A 21,303-nucleotide genomic window follows, 5' to 3' on the forward strand; every position below is an offset into this window, starting at 1 on the left:
AAATGACATCTTGCAAAGTGGATCCTAATAATTTTTTTTAAAAATAGACTTTCAACTACAAGGAAGTATTCAAGTTATTAGTCCAAAATAAAAAGCTAGGAGATCAATATATTCAATATGTTAGCCATTCACAGCAAGAAATACAAGAAAAGTAGATAACAATTAAGTAGCAGAAAAGACTAAGCAGTGAAATCAATTTACTAATATTTGTAAGACCAGACAAGGCTATTATTATTTTTTAATGCAATCTTTCATACTGTTTGAGAGTCAAAGAAAGAACATCTTGGAATAAGAACCCAGGAGATAAAAATCTAAGGAGTTTGCTTGATTTAGGAGGAAGAAAGGAGGTAGAATTTAATGTTTCAATGATTCAAACCTATATTGCCTTGTAAATGAATTCATGTATGTATATACATATGTATGTACATACATGAGGAACAGGATCTGGGACCTTTCCTGGGAGAGGAAATGATAGGGGAGATATTAATATACATTCACATGGTGACTAGAAAGAAAGCAACCTTACAATGGGTTTTAACCAGGGGGAGAGAGCACCTTAGAAAATCCCCTACTTAAAGCAAGGATCACACTTCCCACAACTGTATTCCACCCCTAGGAAAAGAGATTATTGGTCCCCTAAAGTCACCTAGTATGGAAAATGAGTGAATTTTAGGAAGATTAAAAAACTAGTGTTAAGATTAACTAGCCTTAGGATAGGCAAATGGTAAAAGTAAAATCACAGAGAAGCCTATCCCCTAGGTGAAGGAATATGTAGACTGTCACCCAGCTTATTACATTACCTTCTTCATGATTTAATTGTTCCAAGAATAAGACTACATGAAATAAGGTTCTTTAAAAGATTATTTTTTAAATTAGGGAAGAGGGGAGTGAGTGCTATCTGCAGACAAACAAAAATAAATTAGACAGAGATAGAAATTTTTCTTTCTTCCAGAAAGCTACTTTGTATAGGGACAAAAAAAAGAACATGTAAGTATAAGACCTATGAATGAAATAATGTATTTCAGAATAGTGTAGAAGAGAAAAGAATTAAGAGGGAGATGAAATAAGTGAATACTTCCCTGAAAAAGGTGTTACAAGTGAAAATTACTGAAGTTGAGAAAAGGGGAGGGGATGGCACAAACAGGATGCTGAACTCTTATCTGGGCAGGAAAAGAAAAAGCTAAAAAGACAAAAGAACTTTCCAATAAAATGAAACATAAAAGGAACCAAAGATTTAAAAAAAAATAAAGACATAAAAAATGAAAATAAGGGTATGAAAATTGTTTTACAATGTGTCATATGGTCCCAAAAAAGAACAGTAATTGCAGTCATAATGTCAGGTACAACAGCAAGAAAAATTGACAATATTTTAAGAGATAAATTATACTATGCTTAAGGGAATGAATGATATGGATGAATATCAATGAAATATGGCATTATTAAGTATATGTGGACCAAATGACAGAGAGCCCAGTTGCTTAAAGGAAAAATGACAAAAGACATTGAGAGTATCACAATAATTGTGACAGTCCTTCATGTTCATCTTTCAGAGCTGGAAAAATGCAACACATACAAAGGAAAACACAGGTAAGTAGACTTTTGCTGTTTTCTGAAAGGGAATATTAAAGAATATAGATATTTTTCAGCACTGAAAATTGTCTTTACAGAAACATATCATGAATTAGGACAAAAAGAAATTGTAGATGTAAATAGGAAGAAATCTTAAAGATAATTTTTGGGCTAGAGTACAATAAAATATAGCAGACAATTCAGGGAACATAATCTAAAGATATGGACCCAATTGAATACTAAGTCAAATATCGTGAATGATGAGTTGGTCAAAGAAGAAATCATAAATATGATAAATATGTATACTAAATAGAATAATAAGAATGGAAGAACAAACAAAACATGGAATATCAAAGAAGAAATCATAAATATGATAAATATATATTAAATAGAATAATAACAATAACATTAACATTTTGGGAATGAAACTAAGGCAATTCTCAGTGGACATATTTCTCAAAATATATTAACAAAATAGAAAAGTGAGGATTAATGAACTGAACCAGAAAATGAACATATTAAAAAAAAAAACAACAGAACATAAAAGAAGAAATCTTAAAAGTTCCACTTGAATGAGCAGAAAGACATTGGATGAAAAACAAAAACTTGAAATGATTGATAAAGCAAAGAATTTAACAATGCTGACAAAATAAACTGCTAGCTAATTTGATTAATAAGAAAGAAATAATAAGAAATTAAAATCATATTAGTTAGTAGTAAACTGACTAATGAAGTCAAACTTTTATTAAGGGCCTACTATTTTCAGTGCGGGCACTTAGGTGGTGCAGTGGATAAAGTGCTGGACCTGAAGTCAGGAAGACTTATCTCCCTTAGTTCAAATCCAACCTCAGACACTTACCTACCTGTGTGAGCCTGGGCAAGTCAAACCCTGTTTACCTCTGTTCTTCATATGTAAAGTGAACTGGAGAAGGAAACATCAAACCATTCCAGTGTCTCTGCTAAGAAAACCCCAAAAGGGACACAAAGACTCAGACATGACTGAAAGAACTGAACAACAAAAACAAATTTTCAGCACTGTGCTAAATGCTAGGCATTTAGAAAGGCAAAGTCCCTGCTTTCAAGAAGCCTGCAGCCTAATGAGTGATTTGGCATGCAAACAACTATGTACAAACAAAATAGAAACAGGATGAATTGTGGGTAATCAGAGGGAAGGTATTAAGATTAAAGCTTCTTGCAGAAGTTGGGACTTTAACTGAGATTTGAAGGAAGCCAGGAAAGTTAGGAGGTGGAGTTTCCAGGCATGGAAGACAGCTAGTAAAAACACTCTGAGTTGGGAAATGAAATATTGTGTGGAATAGCAAAGAAGTCAGTGTCAGGAGATTGAAAACTGTGTAATGGGAAGTAAGGTATAAGATGAATAAAAAGTAGGAATGGGTCCAATTATAAAGGGCTTTTACAACCAGAAGGCTTTATATTTGATTCTAGAGGTGATAATGAGCCACTGGAATTGATTGAATGGAGGGGAGGGAGTGACATGGTCAGTCTTACTTTTTAGGAAGATCAGGTTGATGGCTCACTATAAGATAGATTAGAGTGAGTGGTGACTTGAGGCAGGCAGACCAACCAGCAGACAATTGCAATAGTCCAAGGGTGAGGTAATGAGATGGCACTGGTAGGAGGAGAAAAGAATGCATATACAGGAGATGTTACTAAGGTATTTTGTTAGGACTTGTCAACTGTTTGGATGTAAAGGGGAGGGGAGGGTAAGAGACTGAGAAGTAGAGAATGACACCTAGGTTGCCAGCCCTGGTAACTGAAGGTACTGGAACCCTAAACAGTAATAGGGAAGTTAGAATGAGGGAAGGGTTTGTGCAAAAACATAATACATTTAATTTGGGACATGTTGAATTTCAGATTTCTTCAGGATACCTAGTTTGAGACGTACAATAGGAAATTGGAGATGAAAAACTGGGGGCTAGGAGGGAGGCTAGGGGTACACAAGTAGATCTGAATCATCTATATAGTGATGATACTTGAAGCCATGGAGCCGAGGAGATTACTGAATAAAGTAGTAAAGAGGGAGAAAAGTGGAGGGCCCAGGACAGAGTATTGGGGAAGACCCATGGTTAGCAAGCATGGATTAAGATCCAGCAAAGGAGACAGAGAAGGAGTGGTCAGATAGATAGGAAGAAAACCAGGAGAAAACTGTCATGAAAACCTAGAAAGAATAGAGAGCAAGGAGGAGGGAATGATCAACAGTTGTCAAAGGCTGTGGAGAAGTCAAGAAGGGTTGCTAGTGACTTTAGAGAAAGCAGTTTCATTTGAATGATGATGTCAGAAGTTAAATTGAAAAAAATTGAAGAGAATAAGAGGAAAGATGATAGTGAGAATGAAATGATCTAGTTGAGCGCTTTTTTTTTAATTGTAGGAAGAGCACACTTTGTAGGCAATAGGAAATAACCAGTAAACAGGAAATGAGTGATGATTAGTACAAGAGGAGGCATGATGGGTGGAGTAACCTGTTGGAAAAGACAGGGAGGTATGGTGTCACTTGTTTATGCAGTGGGGTTGGTCTTGACACTTATTAGCTGTGTGACCCTGGGCAAGTCACTTAACCTCATTGCCTAGCCAAAAAAAAAAAGTTCCTGTGGTGAGCGGGACATGTTGGGAGGTACAAAGGATTGCCTTGCGATAGTGAAGGCCCCGTTGAGATTATGTAACAAACTTGTAGCAGACCCAAGTCAGCACGATTTTAGGATTTTTCTCCAGCTTTGTTCAGTAAGATATGAGTAAGAGCAAAGGCAGTGAATGTCAGCCAAGGCTGGTATCTCATATCACAAGGTCTTCGATAAGATAAAGGAAAGGAGACTTGGGAGAAAAAAGACACTGTAGAGTTGAACTTGTTCACCAAGGGATTAAGATGGGGAGGGAAAGAGAGTATAGCCAGTGCAATGGGGATGGCCTGGTAAAGAAAGTAGATGTAAAGGGACTAAAGGTCATGGTGAAGGCAAAAAAAAAAAAGGGATTTGGAGTTGCAAGGCAGAGGTAGAGGTGGAATGACAACAAATGATCACAGAAAAGACTTTCAGAGCTCGTGAATATGGCTGGGAAAAACTTGTTGATGATGGCAAGATCAAAAGGTATAGCCATCTCTGCGTATAGCTGAGGTAGGGTGGAGGAGTAGGTCATGAAAATGTGGAAATTGAAGAATTGAGAGGTTAGAGATTTGAAACAAATGTCAATATGTATGTTGAAATTCCCTAGCATAAGGGCAGGAGTTGTGGAGGAGAGGACTTTGAGCCAGATGAACTCACTGAGAGGAGAAAATCCTGAATGTCTATGTTGCTGTTCAATAGCTCCAGTTGTGTGCAACTCTTCATGACCCCATTTGGGGTTTTCTTGGCAGAGAGACTGAAGTGGATTGCATGTCCTTCTCCAGCTCATTTCACAGATGAAGAAACCAAAGCAAACAGTGTTAGGTGACTCTAGGGACCCGCAGCTAATAAGTGAGACCAGATTTGAACTCAGGAAGATGAATCTTCCTGATTCCAGGCCCAACACTCTATCCACTCTACCACCTTACTAACTGCTCCACATGTCTATAGAAAATTTCTAATATAGAATGTCTACAGATAATTACTACTAGAATCTTGATTGAGTAATAAATATGGATTGCATGAACCTCAGAGAAGGTGAGTAATTACTAGAAACTACTATATAGAATTATATGTTAGCCAAACTTATAACTTAAAGAATATGAATTCTTATCTATAGAAATATAAAATAGCATATTGAGGAAATAAGAAATAGAAATTTTAGATAATCCTGAGAGAAATCAAGAAAGCCACAAATAAATTATATCAAATATTTAATTTAAAAATGTGAATGTTTCAAAAATTACTCTCAGTGATCTAGAACAATGAACCCTACCAAGCTCCTTTGTGAGAAAGATTAGGGTCCTGATTATACTCAAACCAGAGAGGGACAAATCAGAGAAAGAGAAATACATAAATATATATATATATATATATACACATATGTACACATTCATGCATGAATATGTAAATATGTGCATGTGTGTATAGAAAGGGAAACAGACAGACAGACATTGTCCTCTTCCCATCCTGGGAGTGATAGAAATTATTGTAGCTGGGCTGAGGAAGACTTTTCTGCCTCATGGAGAATTTGGGAGTAGAGTCTGCAACTGAGCAAGAGAGAAAAGGGAAGAGTTTCTAGTAAGAGCTAGTGGAGCGTCCCACGTTGCTGGTCCATTTGAATGGAAATTAAAAATAAGTGGCTGACACAATTAGAACTTCCCTTACTCCCTGCTCTTCCTCTTAAAAGAACTTTGGTGAGGCTGACTGGAATAGATTGAGATTGTCATCTGTGACCATCGCTGTAGGGGCTATGGAAGGGCTGTGAAAAGTTTAACTCCCCCTGTGACTGTTGCTGACATGCACTTTGTCTGTGATTTTAAAATTTCATTTAACTTTTTATATTCTAATGTTGTTTCCCATGAAAACAATGAGCAATTACAACTTCTTTGTGGTGCATGTATTTCATCTTGACTTGGAGACTCTGATCTGAAAGTAAGAGAGAATCTTATATGGTTTTGATTATTAATAATATTTTTCTAAAGGCAGAACTAAACAGGATCTTTTTCTTTTTCTTTTCAATCCTAGTCTACAAATGAGTCAGAGGTCCTTTTTTGCTGGGAAGGCAGGTGCTATTAGGTCACATATCCTCATTCACTCCTTACTCTTTCCTCCCTGCTTTCCATAGGGATGGAATCAAGGATACATGAACTGCCAAATGGTGGGCTAGATAAGTATATCCAGACCTGGCTGGTGAGGGAGAGCCATCACACATCTTGCCTCACAGTGCCACCTACTGTAACATAGGACACTAGACTCTGAAAAACTACCTAATCACTAAGTTAAAAAACCAAGCCCCACAAACATTTATTAAGTGCCTATTATATGACTAAATATATACAAATTAGTTAAGAGATAATCCTAAAAGGAAAAGCATTAGCATTAAGAGGAATAGGGAAAGATTTTCTGTAGAAGGTATTTTAACTGGTACTTGAAGGGAAGCCTGGGAAGCCAGGAGTCAAGAGATGAGGAAAGAGAGCATTGCAGGCAGGGGTCAGTCAGTGAAAGTACACAGAATCAGGAGAGAGATGTGCTCAAGGAACAGAGTATAGGAGGAGAGGTTATAATATAGTTATGGACACAAGACCATCTAATATATGAAATAATTATACTTGACAGTTTAAAAAACTGCATTTGGATTAAATAAAATCAAGCATGTAAGATTCCAATAAAGGAGTGTTATACACATGTCATCTATTATTATCATTTTCAGATCATTTTTCTCCTGAGAGGATGGCAGGGTGAAATACCAGGTCTCAGGATCGGAGACAGCGAAGAAAAAGAGGGACTGGGGAAAGTATGCCAGAGGAGTGGGAGAAGTGACAAACTTTGCTTCCTTCATGCTTTTACTTAGGGCTGCTGCTGAGCAGATGACTGATCTTGTCTCTGAAAGAAATCGGTTGTGCTGCTGGATCTTGTAAAGAAAGTCCTTTTCGTGGCAGAAAATGTTGATTCACCAGAAGAAAGAGCAGTGAAAGCAGATGTCATTGGAGGTAGAGTATGGCTACCCTATGAGGCTCATTAAGAAAGATGGATATTTCAGTAGGAAGGAGGGCATAATTAAAGGACTACCAGGTTATTACACAAGAGAGAGCTAACGGCATTATGATTCATATTTCAAGGAACCAAAGGAAAATTCATTCATTCATTCATTAAACAAGCATTAAGTGTTTACTATTTGTATAGTACTAGGGAAATCAAAGTAAAAAATAAAACAGTTCCTGCCCTCAAGAGCTTATTTTCCACTGGGGAAACTCACAAGTATATCTACATAGAAAATAGAATACAATATATGTACATATTGCTCACTTTCCTCAACCCCAAACCTATGGACATTGGGTTCACATGGATTCTAATTCTATAGGGGGATTCTATAGAGGGAGAGGGGAAAGCTGACCCAAAGGAATCATTACCTTTCTCATTGACTCATTGTTCTGGCCCCAGAGCAAAACTGAATAAAACTTAGCTGTGGCTCAGGTATAGGTTTTTTCCCAAATCTGGGTACCTACATCCCCAGCTCTTGCAAAAATACTCAACATATAACATGGGTCCTAAGAAGAGCCTTTATTTAAAGGACTCACCAGAGCTCCTGAATGAGTGAATTCAGAAGCAAAAAGCACATCCTTAGTGTATTCCCTTCTGCAGCTACCCTTCAGCTAAATAAACATTTTCCGAATTTACCTGCACCTTCACTGTCTAAACAACTTGTAGCAATATCACAGAGGATGAGCAAATCAACTGAGATCTTTTCTTGTCTCATGATATGACTTTCTTCCTTCAGCAGAAGCAGTGTTGAGGTCTAGAGGTTTAGGGGTGCTGGAACCCCAAGATCACAATATGTGGGTCCTGCCTGAAAGAATTCGACCCAAGCCTTCTTTCAGCCAGAGACAAGGTTTACTAAAGATCCGCCATGCTGGGCAGACGCTTAAGGAATCTGAGCATTTGTGAGCTATTGGCTAGGTTCTTAAGGAATCTGAGCACCTTAATGGAGACAAGATGAATCTTGTGTACAGAAAGACTGTCAGAGGGATCTAGGAGTAGTATGGTGTGACTGGAGGAGGGGCCTAAGGAGGATCTGGATAGGAGTGGCCAGTAAACTGGGGTAAACAGAATGCCAGGGACCTGGACCTGTGACCAAGGGAGAATGGAATCTAGATAGGATTAAGGGTGGGAAGTGGCCAGGGGCAATTGGGAGGTAACAGAACAGAATTGGGAGATTGGGTTTAGCCACAATGAAAGGCCAGTAGATTGGATTATAGCCTCTGGGGACTGCCAGAGACCTCCTTGATCACAGGAGAATTCAAGAAGAATCCCTTAGACAAATGGGACCCAAATTCTTTTTGGGGTAAGGGGCAAAGGTCTCAGCTTGGGCCCATATCCCATCATCATCAAGAGTAGCAGCACAGTCATCTCCCTAAATTGTGCATTGTTGAGGAAATCTCTCTGTGGGAAGCCAGTACCTCAGTCTCTTGGGAACTCTCAAACTCAGGATTACTCATGAAGTAATCCCCAAAACTAGATGGGTCCATTCTCAGGATTACTAGTTTTGAACTTCTGCACAGAAAAGGAGAAAAAGGCAGATAGGAAAACTTGAGGTCCAGAAAACAACCTGATGCAGAGCAGGGACAGGGTTGTAGTTGGAAAAGAGAAATTCATTCCCCCTCTCCCACCTTACAGCCTAGTTTTGGAAGTACAAGGGAGATAAAGCCCAGCTATTTCTGGAATACTCTAGTTGTACATACTAATAGAGGTGTGACTCTTCTGTTGAAAGTATGTCTCCCTGACACTCAGTTACCATTTACCTAGGAGGAACCCCAAGTCCCTAGAGACAGATCAGAGGAATTCCCAATGTCCTCTCAGTAAGGAGGGGGTTAAGGTAATTACCTTCCTGGGAGGTGTTGTTCAGATAAAGGCCCATACCCTATGTTAGAAAAATCTGAAACAAAAATCTACTACAATGAGTGAGTGAAGGAAAGTCTTTATTACGCTTCTCGTGGGCACAACACACTTTAGTAGCACGTGGGCACTGGTTCAGTGGTAGAATCAATTTTTAAACTGTTAGTAATCCTAATCCACCCATCAGGACTCCTATTGGTTTAGTCCATCTGAGTTACATCCTTTCTGGACAGCCCACTGTATGTTCATTCATGTTCTGTTAACTCCTCCTACTTCATGGGTCCCATGTTAAAAAATGGCAGCTATCCCCACCCTTGGGGTGTGTCAGTTCATATTCAATAAACTTACTGAGCAAGCGCAGTGGAGAAAAGCCTTTGCCTGGTTGAAGTCCAGTCCTTGAACCCAGCTGGTTGCAAGAAGCCTCTAGGGCTCTTTCTTAAGAAACTAGTTGTTTATAGAAAAGTTTGGAGTACTTTCTGATTGGTTGAGGGACTATTCACAAAATCTTGGAATTTCTTATCCTGCTGTGGAAGCCTAATCCCCTGAAATCTTTCTTACACCCTATAATCCCATTCTGGGCATTTTATTGTCTGCCCAGTTTCTCTAGAGCTGGACCAGCTTCTTCTGTGCAGAGAACTACATTATCCTGCAACTTTTCAGAGGAAGTTAATCCATTTAAATTTGGAGCTTCTTCCCAGAGGCTGGGTTGTCTTAAATTGAGGGCTGAATGTGCACTTATTTAGCCTAATATAATCCAACTGGATCTCCTACCACTCCCATCCACAGATCACACACAGGGGCCCAGGAATCATCTTTGCATCTGCCTAGCTCCTGAAGGGGTAGCACTGCACCCCCTTTTTTTTTAATTGCCACAGTAATTAAATCAACAAACCTAATGCTTCTGGAAAAGGTGAGGCAACTGCCTCATAAAAGAACTGACCCTCCAGGACTTTATACCCCCAAGACTACCACTTGGCCAAAGTAGTTATCTCTTCTTATTAGAATATAAACATCTGGAGGGCAAAAAATTGGCTCACAGTGTCTAGCTGGGAGTAAACCTTTAAATGAATGATTTTTGATTCATTCATTCGTGCATTCATTGTGAGGAATTATCAAGTTAAAGAAATCCTAGGAGGCTTTTTGGAAGTGGAAAAGAGGCAAAGAATTCCTTCCCTAAAGCTATTCTTAAACTTCAGAAGTACAAATTGTAACTCAATGACTCAATTACGGACTTTGTAGCCCATAAGGGCAGTCCTGGAGGTGGGAGAGAGAGGTAGAGTCAACTTAAACTTTTGCTTTCAGCGGTTCACGTTCTGCCTTTCCAATTCTGAGTAGGTATAAACTCTCTTCAAAAACCTCTCATTTTTACTGTCACAAACATTTATAAAATGCCTACTTTATTCAAGGCACTTTGCTCCAAGAACATATAGGGTTGCGAGGATAGTAAGGTGTTCTCTGAAGTGTCTTGAGTTCCTTGGACACAATATGAGAATTTCCACAATGAATCTCACCCAAAGCCTTTAGAATCAGAGGACCCAAGTTCAAATTCCATTTTGATGGATTAGACCTAAGTGACTGCAGCAAATTACTTAACACCTCTGGCCTTCAAAACAATAGGGGTTTGCATAATTCAAAATTATTCAAATAAATTATGCTTCTGAGGTACTTTCCTGCTCTAGAGCAATAATTCTATGGTCTTAGAGTCTAAACTTTGCAAGGCACTGTGAGAGGTGCTAGGGATACAAAACAAACAGTAAATTTTCTGCACTCAAGAAGTATATATTTTTACTGGAAGATGGAGCTTATTTATTTCCAAAAGTTAGATGCCAATTTTCTTCACAAATCTATTCTTTAATATAGGAAAGAAAGTAGAATTTAGAGTTGGATGGAACCACCCTCCTGATTTTTCAAATGCAAAAAAACTGAGTGTCAGAGAATTCAAGGGCCTTGTCCAAGGTCACACTTGATAGCAGAATATAGGTTTCTGACATCAATCCCAGTGGTTCCACTGGACCAGTGGTTCCCAATTAGTGGTTCTCAAACCACTTGAGGTTTGCAATAATAATCCAAGTAGTCTGTGCTTAAAAAAGTCATCAATGTTACCTTAGGTAGTAAATAATTTTAAAGAATATCATATTAAATTACTCTTGGGATCACAAAACATTTTGTTTTTGTTGTTATTGTTGTTGTTTTGTTGTGGTGGTGGTGGTTGTAGTTGAAAGGGGTTGGTGGAACAAAAAATGTGAACCATTTTTGTTGTTCAGTTGTTTCAGGCATGTCTAACTCTTTGTGACTCCATTTACCATTTTCTTGGCAAAGATACTGGAGTAGTTTACCATTTCCTTCTCCAGCTTATTTTACAGATGAGGAAAGTAAGGCAAATCGTGCTAAGCATTAAATAAATATTAAGATCGATCTTCCTGACTTTAGGCCTGACACTCTACACATTATAGCGCCACCTAATTGTCCTGTGAACAATTACACTAGACTACCTTTAGTATCCTGTGCCTCCCCATTCTAAACTAACCACATCTTCCTATCATGTACTTGTGAAGAGGTAGTTTGGTGGTACAGTGTGAACAGAGCTCTGGACTTGGGGTCAGGAAGATCTGAGTTCAAATCAAGCCTCAGACATTTACTAGATCGGTGACCCTGGAAAAGTCACCTAACTTCCTTCTGCCTCAGTTTCCTCAATTAACCACAGGTCTAATTAAAGAAGTGGGCATAATAATAGCACCCACCTCCTGGGTTTGTTGAGAGAATCAAATGAGATAATATCTGGAAAGGGTTTAGCACAGTGCCTGACACATGGTAGGTACTTAATAAATGCTTTGTTCTTTCCCTCTTTTTTGAATCCAAATTCAAAACCCAAAGTAAGATGTTACTTTTTTTTTTAAGTATATTGTTATTGATTCACTTGTCTACAGTAGCTCCCATTAAGGGAAAAAGACTGGAAGGGAATGGATGAAAACATGATTCATTTAGGGCAGTTTTTAGAAGAGAAATCAACTATAAGTTCTATGAGGTGTCAGAGATAAAATTCAAAAGACCAATTCAACACATATTTATTAAGCAACTTCTGTGTACAAGGTACCATGCTGAGGGGAGAGTAGAGGGGGGAGAGATATAAAGATGAAGAAAGAAATTATACAATCCCAGGCATGAAGTAGCTGACATTCTCCTGGCAGATGGCAGAAAGGAAGGACCCCAAGGCCAGTAATTATTTTTGGACATCATAGATTCATGTTGAAAACATCAAAAACTGGGGGGGGGGGGGGGGGGGAAGTAAACCAATGCAGTGCTTTTGATATTGCAAATGTTTTTAGATTTTAAAATATGCATTGATTGCATCTCAAAAATATCTCAAAACATCCGTCATGTTGCTATCTTCAATGAGAGTGTATCCAAAGTCAATTTTGCTTTGCTCTAGCCTAGTGTTCCAATCCGTTTCTCCTTGGCAAACATTTAGGGTAGAACAAAACTCATGTTCCAAAAGTCCTTGCTTCTTAAGAACCCATAAACTTGTAAAAGTGGCCACTCCTTTTTCTTTGTTTCTTGTTCCTCCCTTCCCCAGCTTCCCCTCTTCTCTAGCTCCATGCCCCCTGTCTCCTGAATTGCTTAGTGCAACAGGTGCTGAGACCCTGGAAAGCGGAGAGGTAGGAGGCAGAAAATGGTATTTTATTTGCTCTTCCATATAACAATTTGGGTTGGGAATCACTGTCTTAAACAATCACATTTTCAAATAGATTTATATATAAACATTTTTAAACTAGGAATTAAAGAAAGAAAATCCTTTCTGTTAGTCCAGTTGTAACAAATAAGAAATGTCATTGTTTTCAAGTAGTAAATGATGAACTCTAAGTATAAAGTTATTTGTTAACTCATTTCTATAGGTGGGTTGGTTATAACTTGACCTTCTTATATTGTCTTTGTGGAGAAGATGGAGAGATATAGGCCAGAAGATAGTACAGTTAGGAGGGGCGGAGCCAAGATGGCAGAGTAAAAGCAGTGACTTGCTTGAGCTCTCCCCCAAACTCCTCCAAATATCTATAAAAAATGGCTCTAAACAAATTCTAAAGCAGCAGAACCCACAAAAAGACAGTGAAACAAATTTCCAGCCAAAGACAGCCTGGATGGTTGATCAGAAAGTATATCGCTCTGGACTGGGAGAGGATCCCAGTGCAGCGTGGGCGTGCAGGCCACAGCAAACCTGGAACAGGCCTCAGAGGACTGAATCGTGGGTAGCTGTGGCAGTTTCCAGACTTCTCAACCCATGAACACCAACAACAATTTGGAAGGTCAGTGGGAAAAGTCTGTGACTTTGGTGAGAGAGAAGCTATGTCTCAGCTGCAAGCACTGAGCGCGGGCCGTGGCTACCTCCTGAGCTTCCATCCCACAGACTGAGGGGGAATTGAGTGGTTAATCAGAGGGGGATTGCAGGGATCTCTCTGCTGAGGCAGAAATCTCTTGCTTTACCTGTGCTTGGATCTGGGTCACAGTTCTAAGGGACAGTCCTGGGGCAAGGAGGAGCACTGGCATGTTGGAGCTTGTAGTGGCTGTGGAGAGGAAACCCTCCTCACAGTTCCAAGACAGGAAAGAGTGGTCATAGACCAGAGCACAGGCCAGGAAAGGAGTAAACACCTCGCCCTTGATCATAGTACCTTGGAAGAACTGAAAATTTACAGGTCCCGAGAAGTATCTCTGAAAACAGCTGCACAAAACCCCTGAAGCTTGGGACAGTACATTCTCCACACTGGAAACAGACTCCTACCTTAACAAAGAGTTTATAACTCAAGTAATTGGCTGGGATCATAAGCGAACTGTGCAAAAAGAGTCACACTATATTATCTTACTTTGATGACAAATAAGATCAAAACATACAACCAGAAGAAGACAACGAAGCCAAAGCTCCTACATCCAAAGCCTCCAAGAAAAATATGAATTGGTCCCAGGCCATGGAAAAGCTCAAAAAGGATTTTGAGAAGCAAGTAAGAGAAGTAGAGGAAAAACTGAGAGTGATGCTAAAGGGGACCCAAAAAAATACTGAAGAAAATAACACCTTAAAAAATAGCCTAACCCAAATGGCAAAAGAGATCCAAAAAGCCAATGAGGAGAAGAATGCTCTAAAAAGCAAAATTGGCCAAATGGAAAAGGAAGTCCAAAAGCTTACTGAAGAAAATACTTCCTTAAAAACTAGAATGGAGAAATTGGAAGCTAGTAACAATTTGAGAAATCAAGGCACTGTAATACTAATCAAAAGGAATGAAAAAATAGAAGAGAAAGTGAAATATCTCATTGGAAAAACAACTGACCTGGAAAAGAGATCCAAGAGAGAGAACTTAAAAATTATTGGACTATCTGAAAGCCATGATCAAAAAAAAAGCCTAGATATCATCTTTCAAGAAATTATCAAGGAAAACTGCCCTGACATTTTAGAACCAGAGGGCAAAATAGAAATTGAAAGAATCCACCAATCACCTCCTGAAGGAGATCCCCAAAAGAAAACTCCTAGGAAGATTATAGCCAGATTTCAGAATCCCCAGGTCAAGGAGAAAATGTTGCAGGCAGCCAGAAAGAAACAATTCAAGTACTGTGGAAACACAATCAGGATAACACAAGATTTAGCAACTTCTACATAAAGGGTCCGGAGGACATGAAGTATGATATTCTGGAGGGCAAAGGAGTTAAGACTACAACCTAGAATCACCTACCCAGCAAAACTGAGTATAATCCTTCAGGGTAAAAAATAGTCATTCAATGAAATAGGGGACTTTCAAGCATTCCTGAGGAAAAGACCAGAGCTGAATAGAAAATTTGACCTTCAAATACAATATTAAAGTGAAACATGGAAGAGGTAAATAGGAAAGAGAAAACATAAGAGACTTATTAAGGTTGAACTGCTTACATTCCTGTAGGGAAAGATGATATTTGTAACTCATGAGTCCTTTGTCAGTATTAGGGTAGTGGGAGGGAAAAAAATTATATGTGTGTATAGATAGATAGAGGGCACAGGGTGAGCTGAAGATGAAGGGGTGATATCTGGAAAATAAAATTAAGGGGTGAGAGATGATTATATTGGGAGAAGTAGAAAGGGAGAAGTAGAATGGGGTATATTATCTCACATAAAACAGACAAGAAAAGGCTTTTACACTAGAGGGGAAATGGCAGAAGGTGAAAGGGAATGAGTGAATCTTATTCTCATAGGATTTGGCTTAAGGAGGGAATAACATGCACAATAGGGTATGGAAATCTATCTTACCTTACAGGAAAATAAGGGGGGAAGGGGACAAGACAGCAGGGGGTTGCTAGAGGGGAGGGCAGATTGGGGGAGGGGATAATGAAAAGCAAACACTTCTGAGGAGGGACAGGGTCAAAAGAGAGAATAGAATAAATGGGGGTAGGATAGGATGAAGGGAAATATACTTAGTTTTTCACAACAGGACTACTGTGGAAGTGTTTTGCATGACTGCACATCTATAACCTGTATCGAGATGCTTGCCTTTTCAATGAGGGTGGGTGGGGAGGGAGGAAGGGAGAAAATTTGTAATCCAAAGTTTTAAAAACACAAGTTAAAAATAAAAAAAGAAAAGAAGAAAAAGAAGATAGTATAGTTAGGTGAATTCAGGGCACTGTGCTTGGTGATGGAGAAAACAAAAAACAAAAACAAAACAAAACAATACAAAACCATCCCTACTCTCAGAGCAGGGAGTAGACGACAAGAAAATGAAACCAGATTGGCATAAAAGTGGATTAAAAAATACCTTCTGTAGGAAAGGTACTTGCAACTAGGGAATCCGGATGGCCTTTCTTTAGGAAGTGACAAATGAACCAATTTTCTGGGGGTAGGGTCGCTATCTCATCCAGCTTGGACAGATGTCATCAGCCAACCACTCACAGCCTTGAACTCACTACTGATTTTCACAGAGTTTTAATGGATATGCTTTGTTTTTGACCTGGACAAGTGAATCCCTCCTTAGGCCTCATACTTCCAAATGCTCAATATAAATGTGGACACTGGATCGACTTATTCCATTGCTGTTTAGAACCCTCAAACTCAAGCAATTCAACAACATCAACCTCCTCTTTAGCAAGGATTACAGACATGAACCTGGCCTAAGTCCAACTTTGAAGGAAGCTAGGTATCTTAGAAGGCAGGGATGAGGAGGGCATTCTAAGCATGGGGGAGAGCCTGTGTAAAGGAATGGAGATAAGAGGTATGATATCATGGATGGGGAAACAATATCTAGGCCAATTTACCTGGGACATAGATTGCTTGAAGGAAAGTAATATTCCATTAACCTGGAGGTGTAGGTTAGAGCTAAGTTTTATGAAGGGCTTTAAATATCAGACAGAACAGTTTGTATTTTATCCTAGAGCAATGTTTCATAAGCTAAAGTACATGGATCCCCAAGGGATTTGTAGACAGATTTCAAGGAGTCTGTGAACTTGGATGGGGAAAAAAAAAAATGCCTCTTTATTTTCACTAACCTCTAACCGAAATTTAGCATTACCTTCAATAGTGAATGTCGGTAACGAAGATTATTTTGAGAAGAGGTCAATTAGGTTTCACCGGATTGCTAAAGGGGGTCCATGACACACAAGGAAAATTTGTCCTCAGGAGAATAGGAAACACTGGAACTTCATAACCAGCACAACATGTGTAGACCTGTGCTTTATAAATATTATTTTGGCAGCTCTGTGGAGGATGGATTGGCAAGAGGAGTAACTGGATGCAGGGGGATGAGTTTGGAGGCTATTAAATAGCCCAGAAAAGAGGTAGTGAGGTTGGGTTGTGCCTGTGTGAATGAAGACAAGGGGACAGATGTAAGATGTATTGTTATTTCAATGGAATTGAGAACGCAAATGGAAGGCTGGCCATGGCAAGGGGGAGGTCCACCTTTTCATCAGGTACTAGAATAAATTAGGAGAGAATGGAGTTTAAAAGGAATTTTGAGATGAGGAATAGGGGGAAGAGCATGGTCCTTTATCTTCTCAGAAAGGTAGCAGGTGAGATTTTCTTTTGAGAGGGAGGAGGAAAGGAGAGTAGAAAACTTGAGAGAAGAGAAGGATTGGTTCTAATACACTAGAGAATCTCACTGTGGAGAGTCTGAGAAATGAGTCCATTAGGAAAGAATTGTCCTGCAGGAGTGAGGGCCCAGTTGAGATTAGAGAACATATACTTGTAGTGAACCTAGTCAGCATGGTTGTGTGACTTCTTCTATCAGCACTTAGCAGGATGTTGAGTAAGAGGGGAGATGATTTTCAAATTTTGCCTCTTACATTTAGTAGTAGTAGTATGATCCTGGGTAATTCATTAAAATTCTCAGAACCTCAGTAAAACAGAGGTGAAACTAGATGGTTTCTAAGATCAAGGACCCCCTTTAGTAATCTATGAAACCTAATTGACCTCTTCTCAGAATAATCTTTGCTACCTACAATCACTATTGAAGCTAATGCTACATTTCTATTAGAAGTTAGTAAAAATAAAGAGGCAAGTCCAACTCTTGGTTCCTACCATAAGCTTCAATTTTTGTCACATTTAAAATGAGAACACTTGCCCTACCCCTCAGGATTGTAGGCAAAGTACTTTGTAGACTTTAAATCTGGCATTATTATTATTAATATTAAATGTTCTTACTATGTAACTTTAGATAGTGGCTTTTAATATTTCTTTGTTTTCTTTTGAACAGTTTGCTTAAGGATGAAAAATTCTACAAGGCTGAACCCCAATCAGGGGTGGAAACTCTCTGGGCTTTTAAATGAACTACAACGAATACATCGAGATGATGTTAAACTTTATACCTCAGGACACCTCAACCCCAAAAAACTCTTTAATCCCAATAAGCCCACTTGTTTCTGGTCTGGTTCCTTTGGGCCAATCAGAAAACAGACTGTACCAAAAGATCAATTTGATGAGAAATCAGCAAAGATGAAAAATGCTTTGTCTGAATTTACCGTTAATACTGCTCTGGTCTCAGATGCTTCTGATAGTGCTGGCTTCTTGAAGACTTTGGATATTCCATCACAAAGTGGTTTACTTCCTCACCTTCCAGTCTCTGATATAGCACTTGAACAAAAACTCAAGGAAGAGAGAAAGAAACTACATGATGAAATGCTTAAGAAAGATCTCAGATTGCCAGAGCTCCGACTGCTGAAGTATAAATCAACCAAAAATAGTCGCCAGTGTCTTTCTTCTTCTTCTTCTTCCAGAGACGAATACCAATTTATTAGCTCCTATTTGTCTGGTGTGACTAAAAAGGATAAGTTTCTTAAGTTCTTGCAATTCGAAAAGGATGTGGTTGCAAAGCAAGATCTTGTGGAAAGTGATTTCACTGGGAGTAAGGTTGCCAAAAGCCATGAAAAGAAGTTGGAACAGGTAATCTTGTGCCACTTTGGCATCACTCCAAAACTTTAGGGTAGCTTACACCTATGTGATTCTGGAAATTGGACCAAGCCTGACATTTACTAGCTGTGTGATTATGGACAAGTCACTTAACCTCTCTTTGTGTCAAGTGTTTTATCTGGAAATAATGGAAATAATAATATTTGTAGTACGCTACTTGCAGAGTGGTTAGGCTCAGATAATGGATGTAAAAAGACTTGTGAATTTTAAAGGTATAATATAAATGCCTCTTCTTCTTATTCTCTCCCCCTTTCTCGTTTTTCTTGTTTTTTTTATTGTTATTCTTTTTCTCCTCTTTTTCTTTCTTTTCCTCTTCTTCCTCTTCCTCCCCCTTTTCTTCATTCTCCTCTACTTTCTTCTCCTCCAACACTGCCAAGTAAAATTGGCATGGAATGCATACCTATATCAATGGCTGCTGAATAAACTTTGAAACCTTTCTCAATTGATACTTGTTAGCAGTATCTTCAGTTATTACTAGCATTAAATGATTAAGAACTTGTATTTGGATTGTTTTCAATAACTTATGCTCCAATTTCTTTCATTTAATAATATAGTGGCAGTGAATCCTTGCAGTTGATCAACAAGCATTTATATAGCACCTACCATATACTAGGCACTGTGCTATGCCCTGGAGATACAATGACAAATAGTGAATGATACCTGCTCTTAAGTAGCTTATATTCTATTATAACACCAAGCAATGTCAGTTCCCTTTACTTCAAGTTATTTAATGATATTAAATACATCCTTTAACCTTAGCCTATCCTACCACTAAAAAAAAAAAAATTCTGGACTTGAATTTCTCCAGCACTGACTCAATCATGACCCATATGTTTAGGACTTGGCAGTGAGAAGAGTGAATTGATCCTGTATCATTGATTTTATCCTGTTTACAACCAATTGATTTTGTCCTGTAACAAACTACTTGTCATGATTTTTTTGTCTCTGTACTTGGTTCAGAATTCAGCTGATTTATTATGGGTTAAGTTTAAAAATCCAGCTACTGATGTGTTCTTGCCTCAAGGAATTTAGTTGACCTTGAGGGACACATGTGAACACAAGGAAATCAGATCTAACATCTTGACACCACTGAGCGATCCTTCAATGATATCTGGTCTGCTGTCCAAAAGTCTGGCCCACTATTTTGCACTTGGACTCTTAAAAGAGAAGGAGGGGTTCATTGCTAGCCACCATTACCAAACTTCCAACCAATCATATTGTTCCTTGCTCCTCAGCTCTATAACCAATCACGTTGTCTTCGATCTCATGATGTCATCTACTCTGTTCTGTTCTTTGTTCTATACTCCCCAAAACCTACAAAAGGGGAATTATCCTTTTGCTCGGGGTCTTTGGCATAAGTGGAGGCAATTCATTGACCCATTTATTGACAGACAGCATGTCCTTGTTAATAAATGTTATACTGCTCAGAGCAATGTGCCTCAGTTTACCTTTTTGTTAAATTTCACTTGCCACAGTTGCAAACCAGGCTTAACTCTAATGCAATCAGCACTAATGGACAAACAGACTAAAGAACATTTGAAAACTTAGAGCTTAAAGGCATCTCAGAGATCATCTAGTTTAATCAGTTTCTGAGGACCACAGAAGTTAATTGACTGCCTTGGTAGATAGGATTTCTATACAGGAATTCTCTACACAAACCAAATCACGGGCTAGGTATAAAAACAGAACAATACAAAATAAGCTAATCTTACCTAGAAACAGAATCTTAACAGAAATTTCAGTCTATGGTGTTGCATAGGCTTAAAATCTAAAATGGAAGATAAAAAGAAAAAGGAACAGAAAATAAGTTATAGCTTAAGTAATGGAAAACAAACATACAGGAAAGATAATTAAGAAGGTATAATTCAATTCATTTCAACAAACCTTTGCTAATTAACCTACATGAAATAAAGCAACTGAGGGCACTTCTGTACTTTGATGGAATTGCTATTTATTTATTTTTTTATGTAGTAATCTTTTCGATAGAGTAGTTCATAACATATTTATGTTGGCCCAACCGATGTGACTCTTGATCCTTTTGTCCATGTTATCTCATAAATCCTCCACAGGGGACTATCCAACATGCTGAGTGAGAGCCTTCCCCTAGGTCTTTTGACAGTGCATAAACACCACTAGAGCAGGAGGGTTGTTTATCTCTCATGTAAATGATCTACTTTCAGTTCTAGTCACACAGCTGTCCAATGGTGTCATTTAGGTTGCTTCTCCTAAACAATTCTCCATCAGTAACATATTGTAGCTTATTTTTTAACCCAGTGCATATTTCTCTTTGGTGCTTGTGAGTGATCTTGCAATCATCCAGCATCACTGTAAGAATACTGTTGCTAAATAGCTGGGTTTCCTAGGAGAAGCTTGAATATAAGGAGAAGCACTGCACAATTTCCCAAAGATGATCTGGTCCTTTTCTTCCTCTTATTCCTTTCTGGGCCCAGTTCATTATCCAGAGTGATAGTCCAAGATATATATTTTTAATGGACAAGCTCTGTCAATCTAACTTAGACTATGCCTCATTACATTGGCATTCCTTTTCTACTTGTTTGTTTACTCTGTGTGTGTGTGTGTGTTGTTAAGCTGAACTCTTCTAAGAGTTGTTATAGATTTGATATAGTAGCATCTGCAGTGTTCAGGAGCTTAATACAAAATGTACAATTTCATCCGCAAAATGGTGTCTCTGGAGCATCTTACTATTTTACAGGGAATCCCTCTTCCTTTTGGACTTTGTCCTGGACGTCTTAAATAGTAGCAGCAATCACTTTTGGTGAGCACACCTTTCCTTGTTTTATGCCTCCCTTGGTATTAATA

The 21,303-nt window shown here is 38.6% G+C and overlaps 1 protein-coding gene across 1 annotated transcript in view; it reads left to right on the forward strand.

Annotated features, from left to right (window-relative positions):
- Positions 1-1,543: 1,543 nt before the first annotated feature.
- The window catches only part of CUNH6orf118 (chromosome unknown C6orf118 homolog), a 61,375-nt gene continuing 41,615 nt past the window's right edge, over positions 1,544-21,303 (forward strand). The window contains exons 1-3 of the mRNA XM_027841238.1: positions 1,544-1,587; positions 7,039-7,177; positions 17,771-18,456. Coding sequence (XP_027697039.1) covers positions 17,782-18,456 — 675 coding nt within the window. The 5' untranslated portion in view covers positions 1,544-1,587; positions 7,039-7,177; positions 17,771-17,781. The remainder of the gene's footprint in view (positions 1,588-7,038; positions 7,178-17,770; positions 18,457-21,303) is intronic.

This window comes from Vombatus ursinus, unplaced genomic scaffold (assembly GCF_900497805.2).
Source record: "Vombatus ursinus unplaced genomic scaffold, bare-nosed wombat genome assembly UNPS02014857.1, whole genome shotgun sequence".
Classification (NCBI taxonomy): Eukaryota; Metazoa; Chordata; class Mammalia; order Diprotodontia; family Vombatidae; genus Vombatus; species Vombatus ursinus.